Source organism: Microcaecilia unicolor, chromosome 3 (genome assembly GCF_901765095.1).
Source record: "Microcaecilia unicolor chromosome 3, aMicUni1.1, whole genome shotgun sequence".
Classification (NCBI taxonomy): Eukaryota; Metazoa; Chordata; class Amphibia; order Gymnophiona; family Siphonopidae; genus Microcaecilia; species Microcaecilia unicolor.
The window spans coordinates 480,005,914-480,024,705 of NC_044033.1; the positions used below are offsets into that span (position 1 = coordinate 480,005,914).

The window sequence follows — 18,792 nt, forward strand, 5'->3', positions numbered from 1 at the left end:
TAGACATACTTATACACATGCTGCTGTAGGTGTTCTGGGGGAATAGTCTGGGCAGAGCAGAACAGAGCTGCAATATATGTGTGATTTTAGAAACATAGAAACATGACAGCAATAAGGGCCAAATGGCCCATCCAGTCTGGCCGTCCTCAGTGACCACTAACTCTTCCTTTCCTAAAGGATCCCACATGCCTGTCTTAAATTCTTACACTGTCCTCGTCTCCACAACCTCCACTGGGAGGCCATTCCATGCATCCACCACCTTTTCTGTAAAAGAGTATTTTCTTAGATTCCTCCTAAGTCTATTTCCTCTTAACTTCATCGTTTGCCCCCTCATTCCCGAGTTTTCCTTCATTTGAAAAAGGCTCGCTTCCTGTATATTGATGCCACAGAGGTACTTAAACGTATTTTTGTATTTTGGAAAATATGCAAGCAAACATAGAGTATACGTACATATTTTACACCAATTGTGGAGCGGGTATAAATGTGGTTTCTATTCTATAAAATTCAGACATCTGTAAAAGAACTAAGAACTTCAATTCTACAGGGCAGAGCTAAATATCCCCCCAAGTATCACCTTTACTACATCAAAATGTATGTATTTGTTTTCTTGGAGCTTTAATCCTCCATATGTAGTCAGGGTTCAGTCTATTTTTGCTCCTAGGAAGGTCAAGTGAAAAGGTGAAAATCACACACAATCAGCTAAATGGTCAACAAAAGACCATCCTCAACTCATGTTGCAAACATACACTTGTTCTTAATCAATTAATATTGACTTTGATACTTGTATTATATTTGTTTTTTTGTTTTTGAAATAGTTATATTAGTTCAGCAAGTAGAAACCAGAGTGGCATGGCAATCATGGAAGTAGAATTCCTCAGTGGCTTCCAGCTGAATCAGAATGAGATTACTGAGAGTGAACTGATTAAAAAAGTAGAACCAGAAAATGATAAAGTTAACCTCTACTTTGATTCGGTGAGTACGCATGTATTAGAAGGGATGTTGATTTTATTGTGTTTAGAAAAATCCTGATCAAACATATAAATGGCAAGTGACTGGCTCACCTGCAAATGCGCAGTAGAGTCGGAACGCTGAGAATGTAGAAGTCCAAGCCCCGCCTCCACCAGCAGTACAGCTCAGTAGGGAGGAGGGCTTGGACATGGGCGTGGAAATCAGAGGAGGAGGGAGCAGGGAGGGAAGGAGGGGCAGAACTGAGGGAAACAGACCCTGGGGGAGGGCAGGGGAGAGAGCAGGATTGGGGGGACGGGGGGGGGGGGGGGGGAGGCCATAGGAAAACAAAAAAACTAGCCCGTTGTTACGGGCTTAACGGCTAGTATAAATTATATTGAAATTATGAGGTTTCTCTAGAGTTTCTTAACATATCTGCTGGTATACACTGCTGTTTATTTATGTTTCCACAATTTATTTTAAGCCTTCCATTTTTTTTACAAGTTATATGTGTGCATTTGATTGCACAATTTATAAAAGCCATTTTTTTAAAATATAAAACACTCTTTTCACACAGAAAATGCTTTACAAAATCAGCCCCTTAGGGCTAGAATCTATATATAGCACCTAAAAAATTGGCAAAGAAAAAAATATTGCTCAGCTCTACTCTATAAACCACACTTAAAGTTAGGCACGGTTTATAGAATAGCACGTATGCCCAGGAATCGCACCTAACTTTAGGTGTGGCCATTTGCACCATCTGAAATATGGTGCAAATCCTTGTGTCTAAATTAAGTGCACATCCCCCTTATTCTATAACTATGCGTGTAAATTCTAGGAACACCCCCCCAATCCACCCATGGCCCTCCATTTCTGCACCCCCTTTTTGGACTTGTGCATAACATTTAGATACAGATCCGGTCCCTAAATTTACATGCATAACTGCTAATTAAATCCAATTAGCGTTAATTGCTTGTTAGGATGCTAATTATCAGCACTAATTGGCTCATTATTCAATTAAGTTGTGCACGCAAATTTGGCATGCGTCCAAATTTGCACACACCTCAAAGAGCCATATATAGAATCTGGGGGTAAATGACTTGCTTTTTCAAAACCAAGCTCAAGAGCAGTTACAAATTTAGGTGCAGTTGTTAGGTCTCATTCCCAATAGTTTTACAGTCTAAGACTCCCATTTACCAACATGAGTTAAGGTTTTTGATAGGTAACACACATTAACAGCTGTGTTAGGTGCTGGGGTTATTCCTGGTACTTGAAGGGAGGGGGGGGAGGGAAGAAGCTATGCCACTAATGTAGAATAATGGATGCTATCCCACTTTAATGGCATGGCCATAAAGCGAATGCTACATACCTGTAGAAGGTATTCTCCGAGGACAGCAGGCTGATTGTTCTCACTGATGGGTGACGTCCACGGCAGCCCCTCCAATCGGAAACTTCACTAGCAAAGTCCTTTGCTAGCCCTCGCGCGCCCGCGCGCACCGCGCATGCGCGGCCGTCTTCCCGCCCGAAACCGGCTCGAGCCGGCCAGTCCAGTATGTAGCAAGACAATACACTTCAAGGGAAGACACAACTCCAAAGGGGAGGCGGGCGGGTTTGTGAGAACAATCAGCCTGCTGTCCTCGGAGAATACCTTCTACAGGTATGTAGCATTCGCTTTCTCCGAGGACAAGCAGGCTGCTTGTTCTCACTGATGGGGTATCCCTAGCCCCCAGGCTCACTCAAAACAACAACATTGGTCAATTGGGCCTCGCAACGGCGAGGACATAACTGAGATTGACCTAAAAAATTTACCAACTAACTGAGAGTGTAGCCTGGAACAGAACAAACAGGGCCCTCGGGGGGTGGAGTTGGATCCTAAAGCCCAAACAGGTTCTGAAGAACTGACTGCCCGAACCGACTGTCACGTCGGGTATCCTGCTGCAGGCAGTAATGAGATGTGAATGTGTGGACAGATGACCACGTCGCAGCTTTGCAAATTTCCTCCATGGTGGCTGACTTCAAGTGGGCTACCGACGCTGCCATGGCTCTAACATTATGAGCCGTGACATGACCCTCAAGAGCCAGCCCAGCCTGGGCGTAAGTGAAGGAAATGCAATCTGCTAGCCAATTGGATATGGTGCGTTTCCCTACAGCCACTCCCCTCTTGTTGGGATCAAAAGAAACAAACAATTGGGCGGACTGTCTGTGGGGCTGTGTCCGCTCCAGATAGAAGGCCAATGCTCTCTTGCAGTCCAATGTGTGCAGCTGACGTTCAGCAGGGCAGGAATGAGGACGGGGAAAGAATGTTGGCAAGACAATTGACTGGTTCAGATGGAACTCCGACACAACCTTTGGCAGAAACTTAGGGTGAGTGCGGAGGACTACTCTGTTGTGATGAAATTTGGTGTAAGGGGCCTGGGCTACCAGGGCCTGAAGCTCACTGACTCTACGAGCCGAGGTAACTGCCACCAAGAAAATGACCTTCCAGGTCAAGTACTTCGGATGGCAGGAATTCAGTGGCTCGAAAGGAGGTTTCATCAGCTGGGTGAGAACGACATTGAGATCCCATGACACTGTAGGAGGCTTGACAGGGGGCTTTGACAAAAGCAAACCTCTCATGAAGCGAACAACTAAAGGCTGTCCTGAGATCGGCTTACCTTCCACTTGGTAATGGTATGCACTGATTGCACTAAGGTGAACCCTTACGGAGTTGGTCTTCAGACCAGACTCAGACAAGTGGAGAAGGTATTCAAGCAGGGTCTGTGTAGGACAAGAGCGAGGATCTAGGGCCTTGCTGTCACACCAGACGGCAAACCTCCTCCAATGAAAGAAGTAACTTCTCTTAGTGGAGTCTTTCCTGGAAGCAAGCAAGATGCGGGAGACACCCTCTGGCAGACCCAAAGAGGCAAAGTCTACGCCCTCAACATCCAGGCCGTGAGAGCCAGGGACTGGAGGTTGGGATGCAGCAGAGCCCCTTCGTCCTGCGTGATGAGGGTCGGAAAACACTCCAATCTCCACGGTTCTTCGGAGGATAACTCCAGAAGAAGAGGGAACCAGATCTGACGCGGCCAAAAGGGAGCAATCAGAATCATGGTGCCTCGGTCTTGCTTGAGTTTCAACAAAGTCTTCCCCACCAGAGGAATGGGAGGATAAGCATACAGCAGACCTTCCCCCCAATCCAGGAGGAAGGCATCCGACGCCAGTCTGCCGTGGGCCTGAAGCCTGGAACAGAACTGAGGGACCTTGTGGTTCACTTGAGATGCGAAGAGATCCACCAGGGGGGTGCCCCACGCCTGGAAGATCTGTCGCACCACACGGGAATTGAGCGACCACTCGTGAGGTTGCATAATCCTGCTCAACCTGTCGGCCAGACTGTTGTTTACGCCTGCCAGATATGTGGCTTGGAGCACCATGCCTTGACGGCGAGCCCAGAGCCACATGCTGACGGCTTCCTGACACAGGGGGCGAGATCCGGTGCCCCCCTGCTTGTTGACATAGTACATGGCAACCTGATTGTCTGTCTGAATTTGGATAATTTGGTGGGACAGCCGATCTCTGAAAGCCTTCAGAGCGTTCCAGATCGCTCGCAACTCCAGAAGATTGATCTGTAGATCGCTTTCTTGGAGGGACCACCTTCCTTGGGTGTGAAGCCCATCGACATGAGCTCCCCATCCCAGGAGAGACGCATCCGTGGTCAGCACTTTTTGAGGCTGAGGAATTTGGAAGGGACGTCCCAGAGTCAAATTGGAGCAAATCGTCCACCAATACAGGGATTCGAGAAAACTCGTGGACAGGTGGATCACGTCCTCTAGACCCCCGGCGGCCTGATACCACTGGGAGGCTAGGGTCCATTGAGCAGATCTCATGTGAAGGCGGGCCATGGGAGTCACATGAACTGTGGAAGCCATGTGGCCCAGCAATCTCAACATCTGCCGAGCTGTGATCTGCTGGGACGCTCGCACCCGCGAGACGAGGGACAACAAGTTGTTGGCCCTCGCCTCTGGGAGATAGGCGCGAGCCGTCCGAGAATCCAGCAGGGCTCCGATGAATTCGAGTTTCTGCACTGGGAGAAGATGGGACTTTGGGTAATTTATCACAAACCCCAGTAGCTCCAGGAGGCGAATAGTCATCTGCATGGACTGCAGGGCTCCTGCCTCGGATGTGTTCTTCACCAGCCAATCGTCGAGATATGGGAACACGTGCACCCCCAGCCTGCGAAGCGCCGCTGCTACCACAGCTAGGCACTTTGTGAACACCCTGGGCGCAGAGGCGAGCCCAAAGGGTAGCACACAGTACTGGAAGTGGCGTGCGCCCAGCTGAAATCGCAGATACTGTCTGTGAGCTGGCAGTATCGGGATGTGTGTGTAGGCATCCTTCAAGTCCAGAGAGCATAGCCAATCGTTTTGCTGAATCATGGGGAGAAGGGTGCCCAGGGAAAGCATCCTGAACTTTTCTTTTACGAGATATTTGTTCAGGGCCCTTAGGTCTAGGATGGGACGCATCCCCCCTGTTTTCTTTTCCACAAGGAAGTACCTGGAATAGAACCCCAGCCCTTCTTGCCCGGATGGCACGGGCTCGACCGCATTGGCGCTGAGAAGGGCGGAGAGTTCCTCTGCAAGTACCTGCTTGTGCTGGAAGCTGTAGGACTGAGCTCCCGGTGGACAATTTGGAGGTTGAGAGGCCAAATTGAGGGTGTATCCTTGCCGGACTATTTGGAGAACCCACTGATCGGAGGTTATAAGAGGCCACCTTTGGTGAAAAGCTTTCAACCTCCCTCCGACAGGCAGGTCGCCCGGCACTGACACTTGGATGTCGGCTATGCTCTGCTGGAGCCAGTCAAAAGCTCGCCCCTTGCTTTTGCTGGGGAGCCGCGGGGCCTTGCTGATTCGCACGCTGCTGACGAGAGCGAGCGCGCTGGGGCTTAGCCTGGGCCGCAGGCTGTCGGGAAGGAGGATTGTACCTACGCTTGCCAGAAGTATAGGGAACAGTCTTCCTTCCCCCGAAAAATCGTCTACCTGTAGAGGTAGAAGCTGAAGGCTGCCGGCGGGCGAACTTGTCGAATGCGGTGTCCCGCTGGTGGAGAGACTCTACCACCTGCTCGACTTTTTCGCCAAAAATGTTATCCGCCCGGCAAGGCAAGTCCGTAATCCGCTGCTGGATTCTATTCTCCAGGTCGGCGGCACGCAGCCATGAGAGCCTGCGCATCACCACACCTTGAGCAGCGGCCCTGGACGCAACATCAAAAGTGTCATAAACTCCTCTGGCCAGGAATTTTCTGCACGCCTTCAGCTGCCTGACCACCTCCTGAAAAGGCTTGGCTTGCTCAGGGGGAAGAGCATCAACCAAGCCCGCCAACTGCCGCACATTATTCCGCATGTGTATGCTCGTGTAGAGCTGGTAAGACTGGATCTTGGACACGAGCATAGAGGAATGGTAGGCCTTCCTCCCAAAGGAGTCTAAGGTTCTAGCGTCCTTGCCCGGGGGCGCCGAAGCATGTTCCCTAGAACTCTTAGCCTTCTTTAGGGCCAAATCCACAACTCCAGAGTCATGAGGCAACTGAGTGCGCATCAGCTCTGGGTCCCCATGGATCCGGTACTGGGACTCGATCTTCTTGGGAATGTGGGGATTAGTTAATGGCTTGGTCCAGTTCGCAAGCAATGTCTTCTTCAGGACATGGTGCAAGGGAACAGTGGACGCTTCCTTAGGTGGAGAAGGATAGTCCAGGAGCTCAAACATTTCAGCCCTGGGCTCGTCCTCCACAACCACCGGGAAGGGGATGGCCGTAGACATCTCCCGGACAAAGGAGGCAAAAGACAGACTCTCGGGAGGAGAAAGCTGTCTCTCAGGAGAGGGAGTGGGATCAGACGGAAGACCCTCAGACTCCTCGTCAGAGAAATATCTGGGATCTTCCTCTTCCTCCCACGAGGCCTCACCCTCGGTGTCAGACACAAGTTCACGGACCTGTGTCTGCAACCTCGCCCTGCTCGACTCCGTGGAACCCCGTCCACGATGGGGGCGTCGAGAGGTAGACTCCCTCGCCCGCATCGGCGAAGCTCCCTCCGCCGACGTAGTCGGGGAGCCTTCCTGGGAGGTGGCCGCGGTCGGTACCGCACGCGGTACCGACGTCGGGGACCTCAACCTGGGCGATGGGCCAGCCGGCGCCACGCTCGACGGTACCGGTGGCGCAAGCACCGCCGGTACCGGAGGGGTAGGGCGCAACAGCTCTCCCAGAATCTCTGGGAGAACGGCCCGGAGGCTCTCGTTTAGAGCGGCTGCAGAGAAAGGCTGAGAGGTCGATGCAGGCGTCGACGTCAGTACCTGTTCCGGGCGTGGAGGCTGTTCCGGGCTGTCCAGAGCGGAGCGCATCGACACCTCCTGAACAGAGGGTGAGCGGTCCTCTCGGTGCCGATGCCTGCTGGGTGCCGAATCCCTCGGCGACCCAGAGCTCTCGGTGCCGACACGGGGAGGAGACCGGTGTCGATGCTTCTTCGATTTCTTCCGAAGCATGTCACCGGAGCTCCCCGGCACCGACGAGGAGGACGTCGAATCCATCCGTCGCTTCCTCGGGGCCGAGACTGAAGGAGGTCGATCTCGGGGGGGCTGTACCGCAGGAGCCCTCAGGGTAGGCGGAGACCCACCCGAGGGCTCACCGCCACCAGCAGGGGAATGGACAGCCCTCACCTGCACTCCACCCGATGCACCACCGTCCGACGACATCAGCAGACGAGGTCCTGGTACCACCGACGTCGATGCAGCTATCCGATGTCTCGGCGCCGATGCAGAGGCCCGATGCCTCGATGCACTCGATGCAGGGGCGGCCGAGGAAGATGGTCTGGACGCTGACGACGTCGATGCACTCGAAGATCCCGGTGCCGATGCCGACGAAGAGCCCGAGAACAACACGTTCCACTGGGCTAGTCTCGCTACCTGAGTCCGCCTTTGAAGCAGGGAACACAGACTGCAGTTCTGAGGGCGGTGCTCGGCCCCCAGACACTGAAGACACGACGAGTGTCGATCAGTGAGCGAGATAACCCGGGCGCACTGGGTGCACTTCTTGAAGCCGCTGGAAGGCTTCGATGTCATGGGCGGAAAAATCACGCCGGCGAAATCAAAAGCCGAAATGGCGAAATTTGAAGCACCAAATTTAGAGGGAGAAAAAATCTCGACCGAGGCCGAAAAGAGGCCTACCCCGACGACGAAAGAAAACTTACCGGGGCAAAAAAGCTGGAAGTACGGGGAGGATTTACACGAAACCCGGCGGGGGGTTTCCGGAGCACTTCCCGACTAGGACAAAGCTTTCCCGAAGGAAAAAAACACGTTCAAAACAAATTGGACGCGCGAGGTCGACTTTCCGGGGCTCGACACGGCGAAAACACGACCGTACCGAGTGCGGACAAAAGAAGACTGGCCGGCTCGAGCCGGTTTCGGGCGGGAAGACGGCCGCGCATGCGCGGTGCGCGCGGGCGCGCGAGGGCTAGCAAAGGACTTTGCTAGTGAAGTTTCCGATTGGAGGGGCTGCCGTGGACGTCACCCATCAGTGAGAACAAGCAGCCTGCTTGTCCTCGGAGAAATGTGGAATACAGCTAACTACCCATCTGGACTATATTTTACCTCATGACATGCAACAACACCAACGTTTACAATAAAACATACTCCCTACCCTTACTCTAGCCCTAACCTGAAATCTAGTGTTTGGTATTTGGCTTGGCAGTTAAAGCAGTGTGTTGGCTGGTTTTAAGGCTTCATGTTCACCATTAGACACACATTAAAATCCATAATGCAGCTTTGTAAATAGGGGCCTAATTTTGAACCTGCAGAATTTGAATCCTGGATGCCCTCCTCCAACAATTAGGATATTCATTTTGAGGTCTCTGGCTCCATTTATTAAATTCCTTCCTAAGCAATTTGAATGCATAAAATATATGCTACGGAACAGAAACAGTCCTTGTATCCCTACAAGATGTTCTTCACTGAAACCGAGACAGGGGATTTGCCTCGGTGTTAGTAATGCTAGATTTCTCAGCAGCTTTTGACACTGTGGATTATGATATTACTAGTAAAAAAGGCCCGTTTCTGACACAAATGAAACGGGCGCTAGCAAGGTTTTCCTTGGAGTGTGTATGTTTGGGAGAGTGTATGTGAGAGTGACTGTTTGAGAGTCAGAGTGAAAGTGTGAGTGTGTGAGAGAGAGAGTGAGTCTGGGTGTGAGTGTGTTTGTGAGAGAGTGTGTGTGAGAATGAGAGTGTGTGCAAGTGTGTATGTGAGACACAGTGTGAGAGAGAGTGTGTGTGTGTGGGCAAGAGAGAGAGTGTGTGTGAGACACAGATTCTCTGTGAGAGTGAGTGTATGACACCAAGCGAGTGTGTGAGTGACTGTGTGGCACATAGAGAGTGAATGTGATACAGTGTGAGACAGAGTGTGTGAGAGTGAGAGTCAGAAAGACATTGTATATGAGAGAGAGAGTGTGAGCCGTGCCCTCCCAATCCATGGCCATCTGTCCCCTGCCCCCTCCATTCATCCTTTTCCAGCAATTCCCCTCTGTCCCTGAGCCCTGCCCTCCCAATCCATGGCCATCCATGTTTGTCTGTCACCTGCCCCCTCCATTCATCCCTATCCAGCATTTCCCCTCTCTGCCTGAGGCCTGCCCTGCAATCCATATCCATCCATGCCCATCTGTCCCCTCCATTCATCCCTATGCAGCAATTCCCCTCTCCCTGAGTCCTGCCCTTCCAATCCATGCTCCTCTGTCACCTGGCCCCTCCATTTTTCCCTATCCAGCATTTCCCCTCTCTGCCTGAGGCCTGCTCTGCAATCCATATCCATCCATGCCCATCTGTCCCCTCCATTCATCCCTATCCAGCAATTCCCCTCTCCCTGACTCCTGCCCTTCCAATCCATGCCCATCCATGCTCATCTGTCACCTGGGCCCTCCATTTTTCCCTATCTAGCATTTCCCCTCTCTGCCTGAGGCCTGCTCTGCAATCCATATCCATCCATGCCCATCTGTCCCCTCCATTCATCCCTATGCAGCAATTCCCCTCTCCCTGAGTTCTGCCCTTCCAATCCATGCCCATCCATGCTCCTCTGTCACCTGGCCCCTCCATTTTTCCCTATCCAGCATTTCCCCTCTCTGCCTGAGGCCTGCTCTGCAATCCATATCCATCCATGCCCATCTGTCCCCTCCATTCATCCCTATCCAGCAATTCCCCTCTCCCTGAGTCCTGCCCTTCCAATCCATGCCCATCCATGCTCCTCTGTCACCTGGCCCCTCCATTTTTCCCTATCCAGCATTTCCCCTCTCTGCCTGAGGCCTGCTCTGCAATCCATATCCATCCATGCCCATCTGTCCCCTCCATTCATCTCTATCCAGCAATTCCCCTCTCCCTGAGTCCTGCCCTTCCAATCCATGCCCATCCATGCTCCTCTGTCACCTGGCCCCTCCATTTTTCCCTATCCAGCATTTCCCCTCTCTGCCTGAGGCCTGCTCTGCAATCCATATCCATCCATGCCCATCTGTCCCCTCCATTCATCCCTATCCAGCAATTCCCCTCTCCCTGAGTCCTGCCCTTCCAATCCATGCTCATCTGTCACCTGGCCCCTCCATTTTTCCCTATCCAGCATTTCCCCTCTCTCCCTGAGTCCTGCCCTCCCAATCCATGCCCATCCATGCTCCTCTGTCCCCTGCCCCCTCCATTCATCCATTTCCAATAATTCCCCTCTCTCCCTGTGCCCTGTCCTCCTAATCCATACCCATCCATGCTCCTCTGTCCCCTGCCGCCTCCATTCATCCTTTTCCAGCAAGTCCCCTCTCGCCCTTCCATGACCCCCCCCCTCGCATCCATGCCACTCTCTCTCCCATGTCCCAGCCTGGCCCGCCCTCTTCTCCCCCCCCCCCCCCCCCCCCCCCCCCCTTCGCATCCATGCCTCGCATCCATGCATCCCTTTTTTTTTTTATTATTCTTTTTAACTTTACCTCCGTGGCGGTTCGTGCAGCGAAGCGTCAGGGAAGGAGGCGGCGCTCCCGACGTCTAGCTTTCCCTTCGCTGTGTAACCGCCTTAAGGCGGAACACAGCGAAGGGAAGGCTAGACGTCGGGAGCGCCGCCTCCTTCCCTGACGTTTCGCTTCCCGATTTGTTTGTTTTTTTCGCGAGGGCGGGGCAGAGACGGCTGGCTGGCTTGAAGGCTTCACACCACGAATCCACGAACCCTACAGCTTCAGTGACGTCAGATGGCTTCAGGGCATGGCTTCAGGGCTTCACAGAACGTTGTCCTCATTAGAACGTTCACGGTGCGTTTTATTATATTAGATGCTAGTACGACTGGTATCAATGGAACAGTACTTGCCTGGTTCGGATCCTATCTATAAGACAAGCAACAGTCCATGGTGTTCGGCAGCACCTCATCACCACCATGGGCCCCGACCTGTGAGCAGGGGCATAGCCAGACCTTGGCAGGAGGGGGGTCCAGAGCCCAAGGTGGGGGGCACATATTAGCATGCCTCCCCAGCCGCCGATCCTCCCCCGCCACTTTCACCCCCCCCCCGCCATCCCTCCCCCACCACTTTTGACCTGCAAGGTACCTTTGCTGGCAGGGGTCCCCAACCCCCACCAGCCTTAGTCTTCTTTAGCGCCGGTCTCTGATGCGTTTGCTCAGTTCGCTGACCTGTGCTGTGAGTCCTGACGTCCTGCACATTCCTTTAAGTGAAACTGAGCATGCTCAGTTTCACTTAAAGGAATGTGCAGGACGTGCTGGACGTCAGGACTCACAGCACAGATCAGCAAAGTGAGTGAATGCGCCGGAGACCAGCGCTGAAGAAGACTAAGGCTGGCGGGGGTTGGGGACCCCTGCCAACAAAGGTACCTTGCAGCGGCGTTGGGGGGGGGTCAAAAGTAGAGTGAGCTAGGACTAAATCTGTGGGGGCCCATGCCCCCATCGCCCCACATAGCTACGCCCCTGCCTGTGAGGTACCACAAGGATCAATACTGTCATCTTTTCTATTCAATATCTACCTCAAACCATTAGCTGAGTTGACTTGGTCAATGAACACTTTGTTCTACATCTATGCAGATGATGTGCAGTTACTCATTGAAACTGACTTACCCACAGCCCTGAATAAACTGACTACTTGTCTAACATCAATTCAAGAATGGGCTAAAAACAACAAACTTTGCCTGAACCCAAGTAAAACCGAGCTTCTCTGGTGTCTAACACTAGTGGGTACATATCTGACATCAAAATCTCTTTTGGGAAATATGAACTCCCCCTCAAATCACAAGTCAGGAACCTTAGAATACAGCTTGATTCAACATTTACTCTGAGCCCCCAAATCCAAGCAACATTCAAGAGCAGCTTCTATCAATTGCGACAACTACAATGCCCGTCTCCTTACATTGAGAATGCAAGCCTGGTCTCAGTTGTGCATGCCATGATAACATCAAGACTGGATTATTGTAATGCACTCCACACTGGTCTGACTACAAATGGTTTGCACCAGCTCCATTGATTCAGAACGCTACAGCAAGACTAATAGAAGTAAGGCCAGTGCAAGGATCTCTGATGCCCCCCCCCCTGCCAACTATATGTTGGTGCTTCCCCTCCCCATCCAGCATCTCCTTTCTGTCTTCTCCCTCCCCCTTCTCCCACATTGCCCTCTTTTTTAGCCCACTGCCTTAAAAGGTGAAGAACAAAAGACATTTTTTTTACTCAATAGCTTTTTAATTTATTTGAAAGTGTCCCATATGTAGATAATATCATGACATAAAATTGAATGTCACTAAAACTGCTTAAAATTATTGTAGCTGGTGGAAACAGCACTAATAAAGGCTGTATTTTGTGCTCCTTTTTCTACACTGTTCTATACAATACAGTAATACATGGCCAAATTTTGTGAGACTATCCTGTTTCCTGATGGGTTCATATTAACTATTGTTCTAATCTGCCTTGGGAAGCCTGGTGTTATAAAGATTGGAAGTAAAATTAAACTCTCCTTTCATTGGAGCACATGGAATCACATCTTCACCTCACCTCTTTTGTTCAAATGGATTATTCTGGTTTGAGCATGTTTCAGGGACAAGTGATTTTCAGAAGTCAAAATAATAAAAATAAATATTTTCTTTCATGCAGATCTCTCATTTGTTTAAACTAAATGGACTATAAGCCCCTAACCCAGTCCATTGGTTTTCTTATATTTTGTCCTTGTGATGACTTATACTCTGCCAAAACCTGACGCTGCAGTAATGCCGCCATCGCCCTCCCGCATACTACAACCCCCCTGTTCCACACACTACAACCCTCCCAAGAGGACCTACTTTGATCCTTGAAGGCTGCCCTGGTGGTGCAGTGGCCTCTGCGGCTGCGACTTTGCTCTTCTGTGCCATGGGTGACGCAGCTGAGTTTTCAAAATGGCGTCCGAGACTGCCTTTTTAAAAATATGGTGGCGCTGCCTGCAGCACAGAAGACCAAAGCAGAGATGGAGCAGCGGCATAGGGCAGGAAAGAGTGGGATTCTTTCCTGCCTCTGCAGCAGCAGAGGCCACTACACCATCAGGGCGGCCTTGAAGGATCTTCAGGGTAGGTCTTCTTGGGAGGGCTGTAGTGTGTGGCAGCAGTGGTCAGTGTAGCGTAACGCAGGGTAAACATGGCAGTTTCTGGCATCCCTCAAATGTTGGCGCCCCCTGCCATGCATACCCTACTTACCACGTTCCGCCAGACCTAAATAGAAGGTTGTAAGTGATACGACCACATCACATTTTTGCTTAAACTTCACTGGCTAACAGTACAATACAGAGCCAAATATATAAAAAACTATGTTTGACTTTCAAGGCCTTTAAAAGAAATGGCCCAGAGTACTTTAAGAACAAGATCTCCCTCTACACACCTTCAAGGCAAGCTGAAACCTGGTGTAAATCCTGGTGCACAAGGCGGATGTAGATCTCTACTATTCTGTAACACTGCACTCATCTTTTGTGAATACCCCTGACCTGCCCATGCCCCTCTTATGGTCACACCCCCTTTTGAGTTGCATGTGATCCAATTTATGTGCCCATTGTAACAGAATTGAAGAATAATATGAAAAGTGGCCTCAAAACAGCTTAAAAGCTATAACTTACCCAGAATATACACACAATCATACACAAGGGTAGCTAGCATTACTAATTATATGGACCATCAGAGAACAAGCACAAGTGTAAATAGTCACCAGTGACTTATAGCGTACGGCATCTCAAAGAATAATGCCTTTAATCCTCATCGGTCCACAAGGAGATTTATTCTTCTTTATAGTCTTCTTTTTATTAATGTTTATATTAAAACTGAAAACATTTAGTAAGTACACATTTCAACAATAGTTTCTTCAATATCAAAAATGTTCAAAAGTAGCAGCAGAAAGGGGAACTTATATGAATCAAAAGAGCAGCCATTCACACACAGAGAAGCCTTCTTTGTTGACACAGTGCCATGTTTTGCTTAGCTGTGTCAGGGAAGCATAGTCTATGGAGACAAAAATTTCATTAGAAGAATACATTAAAAAAGCACAGCAAGGTATCAGAGATGGTCCAGTACATACTACTTAGATCAGATTCATAGGCATACTTCATCCCATTGTCAATTACAAGCTGAAAGAAAAGACAGCATCTGACATCACAGATATACAGGTCATGAACCAATAGCATTAGATTAAAGACATCCAATCAAGTTCTTCATTCAGTCCACTGGATGACATCATCTGCAGTTCAAATGTCCAGCGCTGTGCCATATACTTGAGTCTACATTCATCATTTCCACCCTCCCACCCACGCTGGAGAGAATCAATAATGCGCCACCTAAGATCTGCAGTAGTATGCTCATACTGAAGCCAGTGAGACACTAATGGAGCTGTAAGATGTTCCAGTTTAATATGTGATTTATGCTCATTCAAACAAATCTTCACAGTTCTAGTTGTTCAAGCAGGGACATATAATGGCATAGATAATAAATGTAAATGTCTAAATGCCACACAAGCCTTCAAAATGACCTCCAGTATGTGTTAAAAGATCAATGTGTATAACGTTTCATGTTATCATTCTATACACCAAAATATGACTCTAATCCAAAATATTTTTTTGCTTTTAGATAAATGGAACTCAGATTTGTGTATCTGTTCCAATGGTTCGAGTCTCCAAAGTAGCAGGTGTCCAGGATGCAATGGTCTCCATAACAGATTACTATGAGCCAAGTAAGTGCTAGAAAGCAATATTTGTTTTTATTTTAGAGTGATATTTCAAATACTTAATAAGGAGCCATATACAGGGCCCATGTGTGAAGGGTCCTGGAAGCGGTTCTGGTGCAATGACTGCCCAGAACTATTGCTACAATGATCAGACTAAAGTGCCTAATTGTTAAAGTTTTTCTCTCATTTTGTTTTAATGGGAAAATTGCTTGGTAAATAGGACCCTAATAAGAAATTTACATAAAAACATACAAACTGCTTTACTGAGTCAGACCAAAGATCCATCGAGCCCAGTATCCTGTTTCCATCAGTATACAATCCAGGTTACTGAGTGCTTTAAAGAAAATAAAAGAAGTGGGAATAAAAACCAGGCTTATCCAAAAAGCTGGAACCAAACCAAATGTTAAAAATCCAACAAACAATATTTATTAATTTTCTTTAAAACAGAACTCATTAATATATTATTTAAAAGCCTGGTTTTTATTCCCACTTCTTTTATTTTCATTATTTATCCCGTGGGATCTACTGAGTTCTCCACGTACGTGGATTCTCTTTAGTGAACAGATTTAAACCCATGATTGCAGGAATTTTGGAAAGAGCCCTGAAGTTTGGATACCACTTGACAATCATTGCTACAATGACTGCATTAAAGTAATTTGGGAGGTGTTATAAAAATATAAGGTTAAACGAAATCCCCACTTAGTTGTGAATCTGGCCCATAGTGCCAGATTCCAGCCCTCAAACAAATTAACCTGGAAGCCCAAAGAAACAGAAGGAAAAACTGAAGCAGAATGAAAAACTACTGAGTCAAAATGTATATGCATATTCCTTCCAGTTCTCAGCTTGCATGGGTATTTGATTTACCAGGACAGTGGCCTCAAGGTGGAGCTGTATGAGACATTTTTTAAGCATATTTTTTAAAGTCAGCATTTGATTCTGGCTGACTCTGTTGGGGTAGGAATTGGCAGGACACCAGCTGAATACTCTGGCTTCTGTTTTTCTTAGAATTTAACAATGGAACATGATTTTGCAAACAATACTTCTGAATTTCTATCTTTTCTACTGCAGGAAGAAAAGCTACAGGATTGTATAATTCTCCGATACTGAAGAGTGTTTCTTACTGTGACTTTTGTGGACATGACTGCAGCTTATGCAAATCAAATGTTGCTGTACAAGGTGGCGTCACAGTCACTGCCAGTGCTTCCCCTGCTTTGACCCCTCACTTGGGACCTCTTGTCATATTCATTCTTACTGCTTTTCTGCATCAGTATGTGCATTAAATCATCATAGTCAGAGTGGTTTCCTATTCTTTTTCTACTCGTGATACAATGCAGAAATGATTATGGAATTAGCTATAAGAGCGTCCACAGCATAAATGTACACGGAAATCACAGTTACATAAAACAATTTTCCCCAAGAGCTCTAATCTGGCAAGATGTAAGTGATTTTGGTGAAAAAAGTCAGACATCATTATGCAATTACTCTGTCTCTTGCTAAGGGGGCTTTAGCGCTTCTTTACACAGGTCATTCCCGCGTGCTAAGGTCATTTTACCGCCAGGGTAAAACGGACAATTTTTCTATTTTCCCCATTAATGACCATACGCTAATTTTCCCATTAGCACGTGGCCATTAGCACATGAACCCCTACTGCCACCCATTTTTGAGTTTACATACCAAGCATTTGCTAAATCGGTTAGCACGCAGCAATATTGCTACACTAAATGACTAGCGCAGAACACGCCCACTCTCTGCCTCCAGACCTGCCCCAGTACTAAGAAATAAATTTTATTTTTTAGTGCGTGGGTAGCATGAACACATGCAAACATTGCCTCAGGACACCTGAGTGCGAACTGCAGTAAGGCATTTTTTGCTGCGGTAAGCACACTTTAGTGCTTACTGCAGCTTAGTAAAAGGATCCCTCACAGCGGTATACAAAATTTCCTCCCAGGTGTAAATATGCAGGGTACCATTACATGATTATTTTTTGAGGAAAGAACTTGAATTACCCCATTACAAATCTGCAGCAACAAAGTAAGGGGCCTTTTTTACCAGACAGCAGTAAAAAGTGGTCTTAGCATGCCTTTATGCGAGACTTTCCCATGTGCTAAGGCTGGGGTAAAATGCACAAATTTTTCATGGGGCTCTGTGGTAAATAATTTTTTGTTGCAATAAGCACGTGTTAGTGCATAACCCAGCTTTCTATAAAGCCCTTAAAACAGGAAAAAAATTTACGAACTTTCAACGTATGGAAACATTGAACAGCAATTCTTTACTTCTGGTAGATAGTAAAAGAAAATTCCGTTGTTGCTTTAAAAGTCCCTTCTGTGAACTGATATTTTGCAAGGAGGATTTTCTTTTCTTTTATATAGATAAGTCATGTTATCTCACAGTAACAGAGCTGCATTGAATTTCCTGTTACCTTCGTAAGTTTTCTCCACTGTGGTCCCTGCAAATTCAGGGGCCCATTTACTAAGCCACGTAGGTGCCTACACAAGCCCAATGTGCGTCAATTTGGAATAACTGCCCGACTACCATGTGGCCTGGGCGGTAATTTCATTTTTTACGTGTGTCTGCTACACACGCCGAAAAATAATTTTATTTTCTGGCATGTGGGCGGTAGTCAGCATGTGAACGAGCGTTGACCATTACCGCTCGGTTAACATGTGAGATCTTACCGCTAAGTGAAAGGGTGGCGGCAAGGTCTCAGACCCAAAATGGACGCGCGCCAATTTTCATTTTGCCGCACGTCCATTTTCACCCCCCTCCCAAAAGGCATTTTTTACAGGTGAGCTGAAAAATGGATCTGCGTGTGTCCAAAACATGCGCCTACACTAGCACAGGCCACTTTTCAGCGCACTTTAGTAAAAGGACCCCTCAGCACCTTGTGATATTTCCTTACCTCAGAGTGCCCCCTTTTTTTTCCTGAACAGATAAAGGAATGGCAAGATATATATATAGTTTTTTTGTTTTTCTTTTTACAATTGCTGCCAGCTCCTCATGGCACAAGGGGTAGAGTAAGCCTCATATATCAATCTCCCACTAGCACAGACTAAACTTATTCACTGTGAAAGTTAGTAGTGACATGTATATAGAGACACTAACAATAAATAAGCAGAATTTGCAAAGAATGCAACTATTTCTAAGACCCTAAACTTACTTTTATAGGGGGGAAAGGGTGTCTTAACTTCAGTGGAAGAAAGCTTGAATTTAAAAATAAGAATGTATGTGAGTCATATTTAGAACTTCATTGATATGCTTAGATTTTGAATTCATGTAATAATCATTTTTTTCTGTATGAATTACCAATTTGTTACTTGAAAATTAAAATAAAATGGAATACTAGAAAAAGAACTGCAGTATGAGTCTGTTGCTCACAAACTGTCCATGATTCACTTTGGGGCCCTTTTACTACATCGCAATACAGCTACTGTGGCGTTGGCGTGCACCAATTAGGCACTACCACCAGGCTACTGCAAGAGCCTGGCAGTAGTGCCTGCCCTCTCTGGGTGCCATTTCCAGCATGCCGTTTTTTTTGTTATTTTCTGCACTGGGCACTTACCCAGAAGTAATCAAGCAGCATTAATGCTGTCCTGTTACCGCCAGGTTAGCGCAGGAGCCCTTTCCACCTCCTAAATAAGTGGCAGT

General features: G+C 48.1%; 1 protein-coding gene across 1 annotated transcript in view; it reads left to right on the forward strand.

Annotated features, from left to right (window-relative positions):
- The window catches only part of LOC115467239 (CD109 antigen-like), a 175,772-nt gene extending 158,093 nt beyond the window's left edge, over positions 1 to 17,679 (forward strand). The window contains exons 31-33 of the mRNA XM_030199045.1: positions 816 to 972; positions 15,051 to 15,153; positions 16,216 to 17,679. Of these exons, the coding sequence (XP_030054905.1) occupies positions 816 to 972; positions 15,051 to 15,153; positions 16,216 to 16,427 (472 nt within the window). The 3' untranslated portion in view covers positions 16,428 to 17,679. The remainder of the gene's footprint in view (positions 1 to 815; positions 973 to 15,050; positions 15,154 to 16,215) is intronic.
- Positions 17,680 to 18,792: the final 1,113 nt, after the last annotated feature.